General features: G+C 42.2%; 1 protein-coding gene across 1 annotated transcript in view; it reads left to right on the forward strand.

The window, feature by feature from the left end:
• The window catches only part of jakmip2 (janus kinase and microtubule interacting protein 2), a 43,078-nt gene that overhangs the window by 9,603 nt on the left and 15,695 nt on the right, over nt 1-17,780 (forward strand). The window contains exons 2-12 of the mRNA XM_084073279.1: nt 5,229-5,479; nt 6,566-6,820; nt 7,419-7,661; nt 9,038-9,247; nt 10,756-10,854; nt 11,372-11,518; nt 14,244-14,384; nt 15,960-16,016; nt 16,474-16,596; nt 17,106-17,234; nt 17,693-17,776. Coding sequence (XP_083929405.1) covers nt 5,351-5,479; nt 6,566-6,820; nt 7,419-7,661; nt 9,038-9,247; nt 10,756-10,854; nt 11,372-11,518; nt 14,244-14,384; nt 15,960-16,016; nt 16,474-16,596; nt 17,106-17,234; nt 17,693-17,776 — 1,617 coding nt within the window. The 5' untranslated portion in view covers nt 5,229-5,350. The remainder of the gene's footprint in view (nt 1-5,228; nt 5,480-6,565; nt 6,821-7,418; nt 7,662-9,037; nt 9,248-10,755; nt 10,855-11,371; nt 11,519-14,243; nt 14,385-15,959; nt 16,017-16,473; nt 16,597-17,105; nt 17,235-17,692; nt 17,777-17,780) is intronic.

Here is a 17,780-nt window from a genome sequence, read left to right on the forward strand (position 1 = left end):
TTGTCTTTACCAAGATCCCCTAATAATATAATTATCTGTGATTGTAGAATGGCAGTTGTAAGGGAACAGACAATTATCATCTTACATTTTTAATATGCAGTTTATGTCAAATATTTTTTCCCAAAACAAAGTCTATTTTACTACGACCTTCCTTTGCAACCTGGAACAAAACACAGTGACAACTGGAGATGAGATGATTGATGAGTTGATGATTAGCTTGCGAAGGATCCCAATAATTTCTCATCAATAATTTATCCGTGCAACTGCTGGATACTTACTCTACCTCCACAACATCTGCCAGATTGTCTGTCGGTCTGTCCAAAAGTACCTAGAGACTGAATGTTGCACTCGCACTGCTGACAAATGATCTGTCTGTCTTTGTGCCTTCAAAACCGCTCTCAAAACCCACCTCTTCAATATGGCTTTCCGCAGCTAACTCCACACCCCCCCTTTTCTTATCATTCCACTGTTTTTATTCATTTTATTCCTTATAGTCTTAGCCTTTTCTTAGAGTTTTTTTCTTGATAAAGTTGTTTTTCTTTTGTTGCCTTCTCCTCCCCCCCATGTAAAGCGTCTTTGGGTACTTAGAAAAGCGCTATATCAATTTGAAATATTGTTATTATTATTATTATGGAACAGTAGGTTCTGCATTACCGTTGTTGTTGGTATTCCGCAGCAGCAGCATCAGTCAGACAGATCCATGTAAAAGGTGTTGAACCTGGTGATGGTGAATAAAGCTTCTCATTGTATTCACTCACCGAATCCTCCCACTGACGACTTGTAATGTCAGGTTAGATTTGGCCCCAACCTTTTTGTGTACCAACCTGAACTTCTTCAACTTCTACTAAATGCAGGATCTTGTTTTGTCTTGACACAACTGTACCCGTGTGCTTTCCATGTTTCAGTCTGCACGCCACCTGTGCACAAGAGCAGTGACTGAGCACTTTGTTTATAATGCTTTTCAACAGAATAGCTGTATACTTAGTGGCGATTAACTCCTATTTTTAGATTTATTTTGGCATACGTTGTGTGTACGGCAGCAAATCCAGGCAATGGCATCCAACAGTGTTCCCTTGGCCAGAGTCCATAGATTAATGCCTAACAGAGGGAGGTCCCATTGCACTTTAGGACGTAAAGTGCATAGAGAAAACGTGATAATGGCATGATATCGGGAGCCTAACTCACCTGAAATCATCATCACCAGAGTTTCCAATCTCTTAATTATTATGAATACCTTTGAATAATAATAAGCTTAACCATATCAAGAATCAAGAGGGTTTATTTGTCACTCACTCATGCAGGCACAATCAGCTAAATCTTAGTGTGGCATGTTCCGCAAGACTGTGTGAACAACAGCAATACAATACCTACACGTTATAGAGCTACATACTAAAGCTAAATACTAGATTGTAATGAAATGAAAACAACAAGAAAAATGATATTCGATAAAGGAAGACAAATGGTTAAAAAGTACACTTTCTGTAAAGGAAACCTCAGCAGCAATGGTGGATGTGCAAAAAAAAGGGGGGCGGGGGCTAATTTAGTGTCAGATTTACAGAATGTATGTCCATCTATTATACATCAGTACACTTATTTATACTGGGTGCGTTCGGAAATTGTGCACTCGCCTATTAGTTTGTATTGGCCAGTGCGCTCAGTGCTGTATTTCCGAACGCACCCACTGTGTAGAGAATACAGTGTAACATCTGTGCCCAGAGTCACATGCTTTATTTTTGTGTGCAGTATATCAATTATGTTGTATTTTCTTATTTTCTATTAATGTATTGATTTATGTTATAGAAGAAATAATTAGTGTTCATATTATGGCTGGTGTGCCCATCATTGCTGTGAGTTGGGCAGTGATTGGAAAACCCTGACCAAGATAGACTCACCTATCACTGACACTCCAGGTTGATAAGAAGGGCTGAGTGAATTGATTGCCATGAGAAATGTTTGTGGAAGGGTCAAAGAGACCAGAGAGACTAGACGCAAAAGGATATTTTTCCCCAAGTTCTTGCTATTGGATCTTATTGGATATAACACTGGACGAAGTGAACTTTATTTCTATTGTGGATTATTGGATCTGGTTAAAGGATTGTATTGTGGTCAGACTTTGGTAAGAGTAGGCTATTCCATCTTGCCATAACTGCATAGACTGGTCTGGAATTTGTTTTCTTTTGGACATTGGGTTTGGATTATGGACAGTGCCAGGACACTAACAAAGAACTGCTGAATATTTAATTTGGTAAAACCTTTTGAGACTGTTTTGTTTTGTTGTTGTTCATGAAACAGATTTTGCAAATTGAAGCATTTTGTTTACCTTACTCTTTCTTTCTTTGTATTTGGTTTCTGTCCTCATCCTCGTTCAGGGCTGTGACAGCCCCCGGCTATGAGAAGTGAGAAGCCTCAGACGCTTGTCAGTCCACGCTGTCACCAACAGTCTGTTACTAGGGTGGTGTCTGTCCTTCACAATCCTTTTTGCCCTGCTCAAACACCTGTTCTCGTATTCGTCCTGCATGGGAGGAAGCTCCCTGTGGTGCACTCAGCCGACTGCATCAGCGTTCTTATAGAACTCGCAGATCGTGGGAGCATCTATTCCCATACCAGTGATGGCCCCCGTCAGGAGGCTTTGGGTGGTGGTAGAGTAGAAAGAACCCCAAGAACCCTAGTGTGACCATCAGGTCAAAATTTGTGTCAGATCCCGTGTCTATAGGTGAGACATGACCTTTGATACGATCTAAATGTCTAAATAGAAGAGCAGGGAGACAACACGTTAACCACCCCAATTCTGTAAGTCATATTGTATTAACATACTCTGCCATACAGATTGGACAAAATTACATTGTATTCATTTAAAAAAAGGTTACATAGTGCCGCTTTAAGTATGTATGTCTATATTACAGTACATACGTACATGCATACACACACACATGTACAATGAATCAATAATATGTAGTTGTGTTGTCTATGCATTGCAATATAATCTTGTGCATGTAATGGTACATGTAATATGGTACATACAAAGGAGTGTAGGCCTGTGTTTTGTCTGATACAGTAAAGACGATGACAGTAAGATTGCTATGACTCCTATATACAGTATTGTCTGTGTGTAGGAGATTTCTAAAGCAAGCCACCATGTTGCCTGGCAATGTTGGACTATTCTGATAGTGGGTTCCTCAGGGACGCACGCACGCACGCTCCTGGTAAATCATGACCATAAAACATTTGATTCTGTGTAAAAAAAATATTGTGTATAATTATATTATATAGCCTACTATATTCAATAAATACCCTTTTTTGTGGTTTTCAAATATTTATTTGACACAGAATCAAATGTTGTATGGTCATGATTCACCAGGAGCCTGGGTGGCTTAGTTCCAGGCTTAAAATAATGTATATACATATTTTCCGAAATCTCTATGGGAAAAATGAATGGGCTTTCTATCCGTGGCACTACAAAATGGCTGCCACTTTATATACAGTAGTCAAACACACAGGGTTCAATTTGTAAAAAAAAATACAGTCTGACCAGAAGCAGGGATAGAACATATCTTCACTGGTGATAACAAAATGAATGACCAAAAACAAAAATGGATCCTCGGGAGAATGTCTTTCCCAGATGTTTTGCCCTGGCAGACAGGGTTTTGAGGTTAGGTTTAGGCATTATTTCTGTGAGGTTAGGGTTAAGGTGAGGTTTAGGTATAGTTTTAGTGAAGTTAAATGCTCAATCCAGGCGAAACACCAAGGAAAGAGGGAGTCCCATGGATCCTCCCATCCCCCCCAGCAATTTGAACTCTGGTCACACACACACACACACACACACACACACACACACACACACACACACACACACACAGATATGAGGGAGTAGCTCAATGTTACAGTCCCCAATCAGACAGAGTGGAGTATTTGGGAACAAAGACACTTCAGCTCCACTTAATGATCAAGCTCTTCCCTCAGTCAATAAGTACTTTCACTTGTGATGCTGGCGGTGAATCGTAATGCACTTCTTCTGCTGCTAAAGTAAACAGACTTCCTGAAAATGACTCTGATGTACTAGACCAGTGGTTTTCAACCATTTTCATATCAAGGTCCATTATTTATTCTGCATTTAAGCCACAATTCCATGCTGTATTGATGTTGGTACGATAGGAGAGATACTAGGCAAACGTTGATCAAAATAACAATTATTTAATTTAGTAATGCAGATGATTAACAATAATTTAACTCTTGAGAGCGTAAAATTAAACCAAATGGACCCGGTTTCATTTTACACTCTCAAGAGTTAAAGATCTATAAGGGTCCATTTGGTTACTAACTCTCCATCATTTAGCTGGGGACCGCCTGGAACCCCCTCAAGGACCACTGGTGGTCCCCGGACCACTGGTTGAGAACCACTGTACTAGACATTAACCATTTTCTCGAAGGCATAGGGATATATATTCTTTTGTTTTTGAGTCATTTATTTAAGCAACGTTTCGGTCACATACAGCATTGGTTTCGCCATTGAGCCACCATATAAATCACTGCAGGGGAAATTGACCGCGACAGCCCTACCGGAACCACCGCCGTCTGGAATTGAACCTGTGTATTTGCGATTTTGCGGAGGTGGGCCTGTGTTTTATATTCAGTGGGGGAATCAGAGAGTTTGTGTTACATACCGACACAGTATTATGAATCGATGTCCCCTGCTACTTGACTCTTCCTTCTAATCTACACAAACATTTTCATGTCAAGGACCACTGAATTGAATTGATTTGCATTTGGCCGTGGACCCCCATTATATGAAAAAAGGATTTCATGCCAGTGAGTGACCCATACGAGAAGATTTGTGAACATTTTTTGGAAATAGCAGATCCACCAGCTCACAATGTGTCACGATGCGACACGTTTTGAGCTTGTAGATCTGCTATTTTCGAACAGCCGAAAATAATTTCTTTAATAGTCTCTAATAATAATTATTATTATCATAGCTCAGATTTATATAGCGCTTTTCAAAGTACCCAAAGTCGCTTTACATAAAGAAAAGGAGGGAACCAACTTAATTAAGAAGAAAAACAAAGTGCTAGATTTTAAACTGTTCCTCATTTTGCTGGGGATCCCCTGGAACCCCCCTCAAGGACCCCCCCGGTGGTCCTCGGACCCCACTTTGAGGACCAGTGTGCTATACAACCCTGCCTCAGTAATGGTCCCTTTCTCACTGTGTGTGTGTCCATCTCTCCCCACAGCCCTGGCATCCAATAGGAGGATGAGGAAGAGGAGGAACTGGAAACTTCAGGAGGCCCTCGGAACGTTTCTGTGAAGTCTCAATGAAAGGATCGGAGGAGGGGGTCCTCTAGTGTTCGATTCAATGGCCAAGAAGGGGCGCACGAAGGGCGAGAAGCCCGAGGCGCTTATCTCTGCCCTCCAGGCAGCCAACGAAGATCTCAGGTCTAAGCTGACTGACATTCAGATCGAGCTGCACCAAGAAAAATGCAAGGTATGTATGTTTGACATGTATACATAATAGAAAATTCATAAATAGCCGATCTACAAGCTCAGGATGCAAGCTTGTAGATCTGCTATTTTAGAAAATGTTTGAAAACATTTGAACATATTCACCTACAGTATAATGAGATTGCCCAAAAATATGGATGCTAGATTGAAAGTGGTAAAAACTTGGGACACGCCGCCACCAGCTGTATAATTGCCGATACCGTCACAAAAGTCAAATCATGGCCAAACCGATGTATTGGTCTGCTGGTTCCAGTGACATGTTTGGTTGCAGGGGATGACTGCAGGATTCTTGGATTAACAAGGTCTTTATTTCAGAGCTTTACAGAATCATACAGTCATGCTGCTTGCCATGCCGTGGTATAAACTGAAACTGAAGAAGCTGTATCGCTACACTGGGGAGAGCAGATATAATGTACTGTCCAGTGTGTGTGTGTGTGTGTGTGTGTGTGTGTGTGTGTGTGTGTGTGTGTGTGTGTGTGTGTGTGTGTGTGTGTGTGTGTTTGTGTGTGTGTTTCCAAGATAAACATTCAAAGTACAAACCGTTACTTAAAATCATAACAAACTTTGGCTACAGATGTAGACTCTGCATACTCATATTTGGAAGCCTGGGCCATGTATATAAACTGACCACGAGTGGCCTGAAAATCTCTGGCATGTCAAAGAGCAAAGCCAAACAGGAGAAGGTGCTACAGTATGTACCCTTAGGTTCCCTGTAAATTAATATTAATTTGTGGATTCAAATAAAGAATGAGTGTGTGTGCTTGTGTGCGCATGCTCATGTGCGCGTGCTCTGTGCATGTGTGTGCATGTGTGTGCGCGTGCGTGCGTGCCTGCGTGCTTGTGTAAAGAGGGTTTATGTCACTACTCATACTGGTACATGCAACATATTTATAACAAACATCCACTATCTAGTTATTGTGAACAGTGTCATTCAACTGTATGTTTTTGGAATAGTTATTAGAGAATTTGCTAGAATAATTATCCAAAGAATGTCATGAATACCAGTAAATCCCAGGTTTCTTCTCCTTCCTGTCCTGGTCCTCCCCTTCGTCCTTCCTCCTTCCTGAAGGTGAACAAGCTGGAGCGCGACAAGGTGCAGGAGGTGAAGCGCGCCCGGGAGCAGGAGCAGCACCGGCACACGGCGGCGCTGACGGAGCAGCGGTCCAAGTGGCACGAGGAGAAGCAGAAGGAGCTGCAGGCCCTCAGGGAGAGCCTGACGCGGCAGCACGAGCAGGAGCTGGCGCGCCACGCCAAGATCAAAGATCAGGAGAACCAGCGTCTCAAGGCGGCGCTGAGTGCCATGCGGGACGGCAGCGGGGAGAAGGTGTGTGTGTGGACCGCTGGGGTAGAGAGCAGAAGTTGACAAATGACACGTGATAAATGACACTCATTTCTACAGTATTTGATCTATTTTCATTTACTATGAAGTACTTTATCGATGCCTTGGTTTCTTTTGTGGACTCCCTACATTGTTGTGGTGATTCATGGTTCCCACACAAAGGCGTCGACTACTTGCTAGCTCTCGTAGCCGACTGAAGTCAACGTGTGATTTTTCATGCACAGAAAATGTCAGTCGCTATAGTATCGGATGGCAAAGATATTACTGTACATCTTTTTGTGGCATACAATGTCATTTTTGTTTTGCTTTAGCATATCGCTGTTGTTAGTTGGAAACCTTGTATGTCCAAAACCGGAAATGGAACAAAATGTTTCAGAAATTGTGAAAATAGCCGACGTATAAGCTCACAATGCGTTATGTTACGACGCATTGTGATCTTTTAGGTCGGCTATTTTCACTACTTTTGCGCATTAAATGAGTTAGTTGAATGCAACTAAGGGAACCTTTAATCTATCATAGCGTGTTAAAGCGTGCTACAGTAATAAGGTTGCATCGTATCTCATCTCATCACCGTGTCCGACAGATACGTACGTCGCTGACGTTAGAGGCCAAGGAAGACGCACGGCGGTTCTTTGACATGGAACGCATGAGGCTCGTACAGGAGATCTCGGAGCTGAAGTGCACCAAGAAGCAGACGGACGAGGCGCTCAGCACCATGATCCAGTCTGACAAGATGAAGGCCGGCGACTTGCGGGTGGAACACCAGCAGCACCAGGAGCAGATCTCTAAGATCAAGTGGGACTGCGAGAAGGACATCCGTAGACTGGTACGTAGTATGTACCCATGCCTCTGAGCATCACACAAGATGGGACAGTGAAATTGTCTGCTCCTATTCAAAGCAAGTGCATCATTTATTGTACATGATTGATTTTTGTTGATTTGTATATTATTTATTTTTGTTTTTGCATGTGCAAACTATCTCTCAGAAGCCATCAAGATAATGATTGCCTGGCCTTCGTTTTGTGTCTCCTGGTGTCAGGAGGTTGTATATGCCTCATGTCATGTAACAGTCTGTGGTATGATTAATTCATATGATTCTCAAGAGTGTGAACACATGCCGATAGGCTCATCTGTCCTCACAGTATGTCTTCCTGCATGCCTGCTTATCATCTGTCTGTCTGTCTTCAATCTAGATTAATCATCCATTTTACTCTCGTCTAATTCTAAACGGTCTACACTAATCCAAAGTAAAATTATCTCCACTTATTATATTCTATTGTATTATATTCTATTGTATTCAGAATGGGACTGAATGTTGAGTACTTTATTGATATCTTTTTTTACTACTTGCTTGAAAATACAGTTGGATTTTGTAATTGGGCCCATTTAAAGCTGCCCATTATCCCCGATGCTTCCGTTTTTGTTAGGGAAGGTACTTTTGTTTTCCTGATAAGAGACACTTGGATGTAGTCGACGTGTTACGATGCTGCAAACTGCATGAGTGCTGCCTTGTACATGTGATTCAGGGAAATAAGGAACATTAGGCCATGTCTACACGGTAACGATCAGAACAGAAAACAGAAAAAGTGCCTTTGCGTTCTCACTTTTTATTCTGCGTTTACACGTCAGAGACTCCAAAGTGATCGAAAACGCTGTAGTGTGCATGCCAGGTGGCTAGGTGGCGGTGTGACACGCTGCCATATAGACCAGTCACGCATGCATAGAACCACTTCCATTCTACTTCCTATCACAGCAGTTTGTTTACACGTCCCTCTTTTTGCTCGTACAGTTCCCGTTCTTTCCCCCCGCCCACTTGCGGCCCTGACACACAATTTTAACACACACACACACACACACATTTGGCAAAAAAACGTTGCGGGACTGTCGGGGCCGCGAGTGGGCGGTGGGGCAAGAATGGGAACGAACTGTAAGAGCAAAAAGAGGGACGCACATGGTGTCTGTTTACATCGGCGTGATTTTTTATTTTTATCATTTTTTTCTTGAGACCGTTGTCGTCTAAACGGGGCCTAGTACAACAGAGGTGTTGTGATTTTGAGTTTAGTGCGACATCTATTGGCTGAATGTTGTCTACACCACACCTTTAACTTGTACATTCCTGTACAAAAAAGTCAAACGTATTTCCCAACGTTACATAACCCTTCTAACCCTGCTGTCTCCTTCTCCCCTCTTGCCTTCTTCCAGGTGGACGAGATCAAGTCTAAAGATCGCACCATCTTCTCTCTGGAGAAGGAGCTGGAGAACACCGCAGGGTTCCTCCAGAAGCTGCAGATGCAGAAGGAGGCGCTGGATGAGCAGCTGTTCCTGGTGAAGGAGGCCGAGTGCGGCCTGGGGAGCCCCAAACGAGAGATCCCTGGGCGGGCAGGGGACGGAGCAGAGCACTGTGGTAGTCCGGTAGGTAGAGAGTCAGGAATACATCTGCAAAGCTATGAATGAGTGAGTAGAGACGTAGAGTATGTACCCACTGAAAAACACACACAGGGGAAAACCTGCCAAGCTTTTCCTGATTCTAAACCCTAGCCCCTATATCGTCGCAGAAACTTCTTATCTCCATGTTTCAACTTTTTGTGTTTTTTTCACACAAAAGCATCAAAAGTAGGCTATGCTTCGCGCCGCGTTTCGAGCTTGTGGATCTGCTACTTTTGAATTTGAATCCTGAAAGGTAACAGTAACATATGAGGTTTCCACATTAACAGAGACAATATACTTTGTTATACGATGATTAATAGCGGTTACAGCCAATCTCCAAGCTCACAAGGCTTCGCAATGCATTCTCCTATAATAACGACATGCCCAAAATAGTGATGCCAGGTTGAAAGTGGTTAACAATTAATTCTACACCCCCATATTCAGTTATCTCGTATCACACACTGCTCTAGAGCAGTGGTTTTCAACCCTTTTCATATCAAGGTCCATTATTTATTCGGCATTTGAGCCACGGACCACCATTTGATGAGATTTTGCCTCTCAGACCCAAAACTTTGTTGTTATCATTGGATAAGATGTTGTCCACAATTCCATGCTGTATTGATGTTGGCACCATAAGAGAGATAACAGGCAAACGTTCATCAAAATAATACTTCTTTGATTTAGTATTGCAGATGTTTAACAATAATTTAACTCTTGAGAGCGTAAAATGAAACCAAATGGACCCGTAAGGGTCCATTTGGTTTCACTTTAGAGATTCACTTTAGAGATTTTGCCTCTCAGACCCAAAACTTAATATTTTGTTATCATTGGATAAGATGTTGTCCACAATTCCATGCTGTATTGATGTTGGCACCATAAGAGAGATACCAGGCAAACGTTCATCAAAATAATACTTCTTTGATTTAGTATTGCAGATGTTCAACAATAATTTAACTCTTGAGAGCGTAAAATGAAACCAAATGGACCCGTAAGGGTCCATTTGGTTTCACTTTATGCTCTCAAGAGATCTAGATTTTACGCTCTGAATAGATCTGAATAGATTTGTGCCAAGGAACCCATACACACAAGATTTGAGGTGTCAAAAATATTCAAACATTTTGAAAGAATGTCAAGATTAAAAAAAAAATAGCTGATGCATATAGGGCCCTGGGGGTCCCCAGACCCCTGCATTAGACCACGGACAACCATAACTCTGAGAGTGTACAAATGGAACCAAATGGACGCTTAAGGGTCCATTTGGTTCCATTTGTGCACTCTCAGAGTTACAGCCACATAAGGGTCCATTTGGTTCCTAACTATCCATCATTTATCTGGGGACCCCCAGGAACCCCCTCAAGGACCCCTGGGGGTCCCCGGACCCCACTTTGAGAACCACTGATGTAGGAAGTTAGTTAGGCTTATTTGACCTGGAAAAGAGCATCAGTGACATTGTGATTATAATAACACTTCGCTGTTTCAACCTGTTGCCTCAGGACATGAGGAGAAACCAGAGACGGATAGCAGACCTGAGTGCCACCATACGCAAACTAGAGGACCGCAACTCATTGCTGGTGGATGAAAGGAATGAACTGGTACTGTATGACCTCCTCATTTGTCTGTCTCTGGGAACATGTCATGAAACTGTCTCTGCTTTGAATTATTGTATACAGCACCGGTTCTCTTCTCAACATTTGGTCCGGCACCCCATGGGGTCCTTGATGGGATTCAGGGGGTCCCCAGCTAAATGTATAAATGATCAATTTATATTATTGATAGTTAGGACCCAAATGGACCCTCATGGTTCTGTAACCCAGAGAGACTGAGAATTTTACAGGGTAGATTGCCTAAATCATATCAAAATGGGGGTCCTTGAAATTAAAATATTGAGAATAAGTGGTTTACACATCATGTATCATATAAAGCATCTTTGAGTGCCTATAAAAGTGCTCTATAAGTTTGATGCATTATTATTATTATGGCTTTTTTGACTGCTGTCTTTGTCTGTGTGTGTCTTGACATTTTAAAAGTCATGCATACAATGCATTCACCCATAACAACAGTGCATCAATCCTCCTTCTCTCCCCCCCCCCCCCCCCCCCCACCCTCCAGCTGAAGCGGGTGCGGGAGTCGGAGAAGCAGTGCAAACCGATGCTGGACAAGAACAAGCTGCTGAGTAAGAGGAACGATGACTTGACCCAAACGTTGCAGAGGCAGGAGGAGAAACTCAAGAGTCTGACCAGGGAGAACGTGGAGATGGTTAGTGGGAGATGTTCTGGTCTGAGGGTTCATTCTTCATTGCTTGTTAGATCACCATCTGTCGTCCACCGGAGGCTCAAGGTTCTAGGTGTTTGTCGGACCGTATACTGTATACAGTACATGTAATACAGCAGCTCACAATGCATCACAACCTGACGCATTGTGAGCTTGCAGATCGGCGATTCTTGATAATTAGAAAAAGAAAAAAGTGAAATGTGTGTGTGTGTGTGTGTGTGTGTGTGTGTGTGTGTGTGTGTGTGTGTGTGTGTGTGTGTGTGTGTGTGTGTGTGTGTGTGTGTGTGTGTGTGTGTGTGTGTGTGTGTGTGTGTGTGTGTGTGTGTGTGTGTGTGTGTGTGAAAATGTGAGTCTCTGTGGGAGATGCATGGGTGTGACCACCACGCAAGTGGAGGGAGAAGACATTCTAATGTATTCATTGCAGTATGCACACATCAAATTGTCCTTGGAAAAGATGCTCTGACCTTCCAAATCCTCCCTGGATTAAAATAAGCAAATCTAAAGGTGAAGAACACGTGGCAAAAGTCATGAGCTCATAAAAGCTAAACAAAGACAAAGCCACATTACAGACTGTTGAGCCTCAGCCCCCAGGAGTTGCTTTTTAAGACCTCATGTTGTACCCTTTGGTATAGATATTAAGCACATGCTGTCGAATGAAGCTTAGTGAACAAATGAGGTCTGTAAAAGGCAGAGGATCATGCATTTCTCTCGTGTTTGGAAAAATTGTTAGCAACACGGAAGACAATTTTAGATGTTCTTTGCGGTGGCATAGCATTAAACGAAAAATGTGAATGACGTGACAAAATTATGACAGCTTTACATCACATTTCTACTCCTGACAGTAAGAAGTGAGCATTGTAGATTTGCTATTTTCGCCGAATGTACAATATATGCATATGTATATGCAAATATAACATCTAGGTTTTTGTATAAGGCACAAGAATGGTACTGGGATATTAACTTGATCGCATACACACAGTATACAGTGTTCTGCATCTATTTAGATCAAAATCAAAACAAATAACACATTAGATAAGTGTGTCAGAGTGTTCTGCAGTCTCTTATTCAGCATATCAAATAACAGATATCAAATATACATTCATTATATGAGAATGTATCAGTCAGATATTCATAAAGTTATTCTTTATTCTTTTCTTATAAAGTGATATCTTCATCTTTATTTTAGTCTTGATCTTAAGGGCCTGTCAACACAAACTTTTAATGTACTTAGAATATTATTAGAAAAGCCAATTATAGAGTCAACAGACTGTGACAAACTAGTCACAGAGCTGCTGGACACTGTAGTAGTCGCTGGCGGGTAAGCCGGAGCGCCAGTCACATTCTGACAAAATATAAGTTTTAGTTTACAACTATCACAGTGCTACAAGGGACTGATGCATCTATCATCTATGCATCTACACCCTAAACACAATAGCGGGCATAAAATGCACACGCACGCACGCACTCACACACACACACACACACACACCGAAAAAAATCATTCTCCCCACACTGTTACAGAGTTACAGATCTGTAAGGGTCCATTTGGTTCCTAACTACCAATGATTTAGCTGGGGACCCCCTGGAACCCCCTCAAGGGCGCTTTGGGGTCCCCAGACCCCACGTTGAGAATCACTGTATTATACAAAGATTCAACCACACAGCAGTTAAATATGCCCATTCAACCCCAACCTCTGAGTCCATTTCTCTTAGTCTTATCAGTCTGTGTCACTATATGTACAAAGGTTCTCGCTCATTCGAAACTTCCCTTGTTTCCACAGTTGGTCTGTTTGCAGCGATTCCCCACCTTTAGTCAGAGAGAAACCTTTCATCAATGTGACAGCTGTATTGTTCTGAGAGAACCCAGTGTTACCTCCTGTACTCTGGTTCAGACGAGGCAGTGGGCTCAGAGGAATGGGCAGTCAAGGCGATGAACATCGATAATATGATGAACTTGATTGACTCATTGTCACGGTTGGCAGGCTAGCAACGGACACTCGGATGGACGATAAACGATAAAGATCTTCCCTGTGTGTTGGCTCGTAGCACACCCATACTGCTTTTAAATTAATTTGTTCATCCGTGTGTGGAGTAGGGGGGTGCGTCCTTATAGGCATAGACCGGCACAACACCTGAGATCCCAAATCCAACTTTCTTGTTTATGACCTGAAAATCAGTGTTGTCTGTCTCGCCACACACCACTTCAGCCCTATATAATTTGTCATATTGGCCAAATAACAGACCAAATAGTGAAAACGGATCTACAACCTTGCAGCTTGTAGATTGGATATTTTCACTATTTTGGATTTCTGGACATTTTTAGAAAATGCCATTTTTCACCTAGAATCAGTGGTGTGTTCTACCGTGTTACGCTATAGACGAATCCACAGACGCCTGTAGGCAGTCATAACTGCGGTGTCAAGCGGCTGCCATTCCGCACCGCAGCTATGATTGCCTACAGGCAGCGTGTCTGTGGATTCGTCTATATACGTAATGTGACCTGCAGAAAAATGTCATAGCCAAGCGTAGCCCTCTACTAACCATTTCATCCATTGAAAACGCGCTAGCGTATGCCTACGACCACACGCATGTCGTGCAGGGAATGATTATCGTATACCTCCGAAAAATCACTTAGAACACACTTAGAACACAGAATGACATGCCCAAAATAGGGACACCAGTTGAAAGTTGTCAACTGTGTCATCTGCAGAAGGAGAGGATCAGCTCCCATCCTCCGCTGAAGAAGCTGAAGTCTCTGAATGACTTGGACCAGGCCCACGATGACCAGGAGATAGCCTTCCTCAAGCTGCAGGTCCTCGAACAACAGAACATGATCGACGAGCTGACGAGAGTAAGTTCTATTAGACATGAATGAATGTGTACGTTACAACAGTGGTTCTCAAACTTTTTTCAAGGACATGAAACCCCCAAAATGAAGCTGCGGACCCCCCCATCTCAAAAATAGCAGATCTATTAGAGTGTATATTCCTACATCACTCGCATAACAAGTAACAAACAGTCATTCGGTTTCACAGGTTACACACAAAGAAAAAGCTTTATGTTTTCTTTGCTTTAACCCATTAAGACCGGGAACGCATCTGTGTCATTTTAGATTTGAGCTATAACTATTATTTTATACTTTGGCTATCCAAAAATAGGAGATCTACAAGCTCATAGTGCGAAAGAGAAATCTAAAATGACAGAGATGCTTTCCCGGTCTTAATGGGTTAAGATTATCTCATGTTTTTAATTTCACAGTTTTTAATTACAATTTAGGCAACTACTGTAGCAGAAGCTCTTAACCAGAGTGACAAAGCAGTAGATTGGTGTCATGCAGGAATTTTACATTAACGTGTGTTCTTAGTACAAGCATGCATTTTACCAAGAAGTACTTAACTTGGGAATTGGAACTTGGGGGATTTCTAATGGCTTACTATAAGTATTTCCACAAACTCTGTATGATAGAGTATGTTAATACAATATAACTAGCTCATCTGCAGTGATTGGAAGTGTCCGCCTTACTCTACAATTAAGAAATGTGGCCCTATATTTCCCCTGGGCAAGCGAGGATTCCTTCTTGGATGAATCAATGCTTGGTCTCCAGGGCAGGAGATCCAGGTTTGAATCCCAGGTGTTCCAATGACCTCTCTCCGCTGGGAGAGGACATACAACTACAGATTGCAGCTTTAATAGTGAATTGTAATTCATAAATTGCTCGAATGAAATCCAAGTGAATGAGCAATCTTCTCATCCAATCACAGCATCAAAGACATCCACTGACCAAAGGCATTATGTCGTCCGACCGTGACACAATATGCGCATCCAGTTGTCTCCGTCTTTCAGGAGGGAACTTAACCCATTAAGACAAGTTTTCTGAAAAACATATGTTGCTATATCAATGGTGCTCAACATTTGTTCATGTCAAGGACCCCCAAAATTGTATTAATTTGGCCATTGACCCCCCCATCTCGAAAACGTTTGTTCCAAGGACTCCCAGAAGCAAAGATTTGAGTTTTTAAAAAATAGCAGGTCTACGTACAAGCTCATAGTGCGGCACGAAGTGACGCGCTTTGAGCTTGTACATCTGCTAAAATCTAAAATTACACAGATGCTTTCCCGGCTTTAAGTGCATTTGCTGAAAAGAGAGTGGTAATGTCTGCCACATTCCTTTGATTCTTCCATTCACAGGTCACAGAAAACACATGCCTTGCACAACATGTTTAAGTTTAACACCCGGGATTCGAACACCATTGGCAAACATCTTAACCACTAACTTAAAGGGAATCCCCCTTGGCCGGGGGAGATATCTTAGGCTTTTGGTCTTGAGACTGAGGCTCTGATCCAATCTGTTACAAAAGCACATAGCCATCAAAAGCTGATTTATTTTTTCTTTCCTGTTTCTTGTTTTTCCATGCCTTTGTTCCAGGATAGAGAAAAACTTCTAAGGAAGAAGAGACATAAACGAAGCTCCAGGCCAATAAAGGTAGTGAAACGTTTTGTTTCTGTGACAGTACCTAACTTATAAAACATCAGAGCATCAATACTGTTTTAAATTCTCTGACGTCCAGTTGTCAGGAAAACAATTGCCATCTTCACCTGAGATATCAATGAGAACATTTGGACAGCTGTTGCACTTTACGTATCTATACAGTATTACGCATTAAAAAGTAATTTAAAACAGAGTATGCTGTAATTGTAATTATATTAAATTATAATATAATTACAGGAATGTGATTGCTGGGATTTTACAATGTCCATGGATTGTATTTTCCTTGAGCCTTGATCAGTGGTGCAGTGGTGAACAGCAAAAGACTAGCTGAAACAGAATAACTACCTCAAAATCAGTACAATAATAAATCATAGCCACAAAACCTCTTTACACTTTATCCTGAGATGATAAGACAGCTATCAGTAGAGAACGTTTACCATCTCTTCCACAGAGGCACATCGTAGTAGACACCTTCTTCGGCTATGATGAGGAGTCTATGGACTCTGAGTCATCCTCGGTAGCATCGTTCAGGATGGATCGAACACCTGCCACCCCTGATGAAGACCTGGATGAGGTGAGAACCGGTCTTAAGATGTATTATGCTTTAAACAGTTGAGAGGTTTTCACCTGTCCTTTATGCCATAATGAGTTTTTCAAAGTGTCATTGTACGGGATGAGAATGATGGCAAAAACATTGGTTCTCTTGGGTGTGTTTTGAAATGCTCTTTCTCTCTCTCTCTCTCTCTCTCTCTCTCTCTCTCTCTCTCTCTCTCTCTCTCTCTCTCTCTCTCTCTCTCTCTCTCTCTCTCCCTCTCTCTCTCTTTCTCATTCTCATTCTCTCTCTCTCTGACTGTCCAAGGGTGGTATGCTGATGTATACAGTACCTTGATAACACATCAAAAACTAAATTGAAAACATCTTCCATTCAGCCAGTTTAGGAAGTTAAAATTGCTCAGACGGCAGGAAGATAAGCACAGCGCTGACTCACTGTTTAATGTTGCGACCAAACTTTCATGTCTTTTTTTTGTTCTGCCCACGAACTATTATTGAGTCCCTGACTCCTCCATATTTTCTATTGTCCAGGGCCTGGCCAATGAGGAGTCGGAGCTGCGTTTCCGTCAGCTGACTAGAGAGTACCAGGCCTTACAGAGAGCCTACGCACTCCTGCAGGAGCAGAAAGGAGGCATACTGGATGCCGAGATGGAAGCCAAGGTACTGTGCAGTACCGTGGAAACCAACACAAAACATCACTGATATGAAGCTGTGGTAGAAATATCAATGTTTCTACTCTTAGTGAGGACGTTTTCCCATTCACTTCCACTGTCACTGAGGTTCTCTGTAGCAATGCAATTATAGCAGAGCTGCTGATTGGCTAACATTTGAGGAATATGCCGATAGGTGCCAGTAGAAACTGTGTGAACCAAGTCAGCATTAAAAAAGCTCACAATTTCAATTTATTTTCCTATTGATCTCTAACCCCTCCCGCTCAACCCTTAGGAGAGCCTGTGGCCATGCTGACATTGACTGTGATAAATAGCTAATAGACGTTCCAATTTGCCTTGGGTTTGTTGTACTACTGTATCCAGTATGTGTCTGTTGACCATTGAAGATGCTGTTGGGTTTGTTGTGCTTTCCAGTATGTGTCTGTTGACCAGTTTCTGTTGTTTCAGGCTCAGGCGCAGCTTCATGCTGATGTTCTCAGGTACAAGGCCAAAATAGAAGACCTGGAGAAGGAACTGGCCTTCAAAGGACAGGTAG

This window comes from Gymnoscopelus microlampas (genome assembly GCF_963454915.1).
Source record: "Gymnoscopelus microlampas genome assembly, chromosome: 12".
In the NCBI taxonomy this organism is placed as follows: Eukaryota; Metazoa; Chordata; class Actinopteri; order Myctophiformes; family Myctophidae; genus Gymnoscopelus; species Gymnoscopelus microlampas.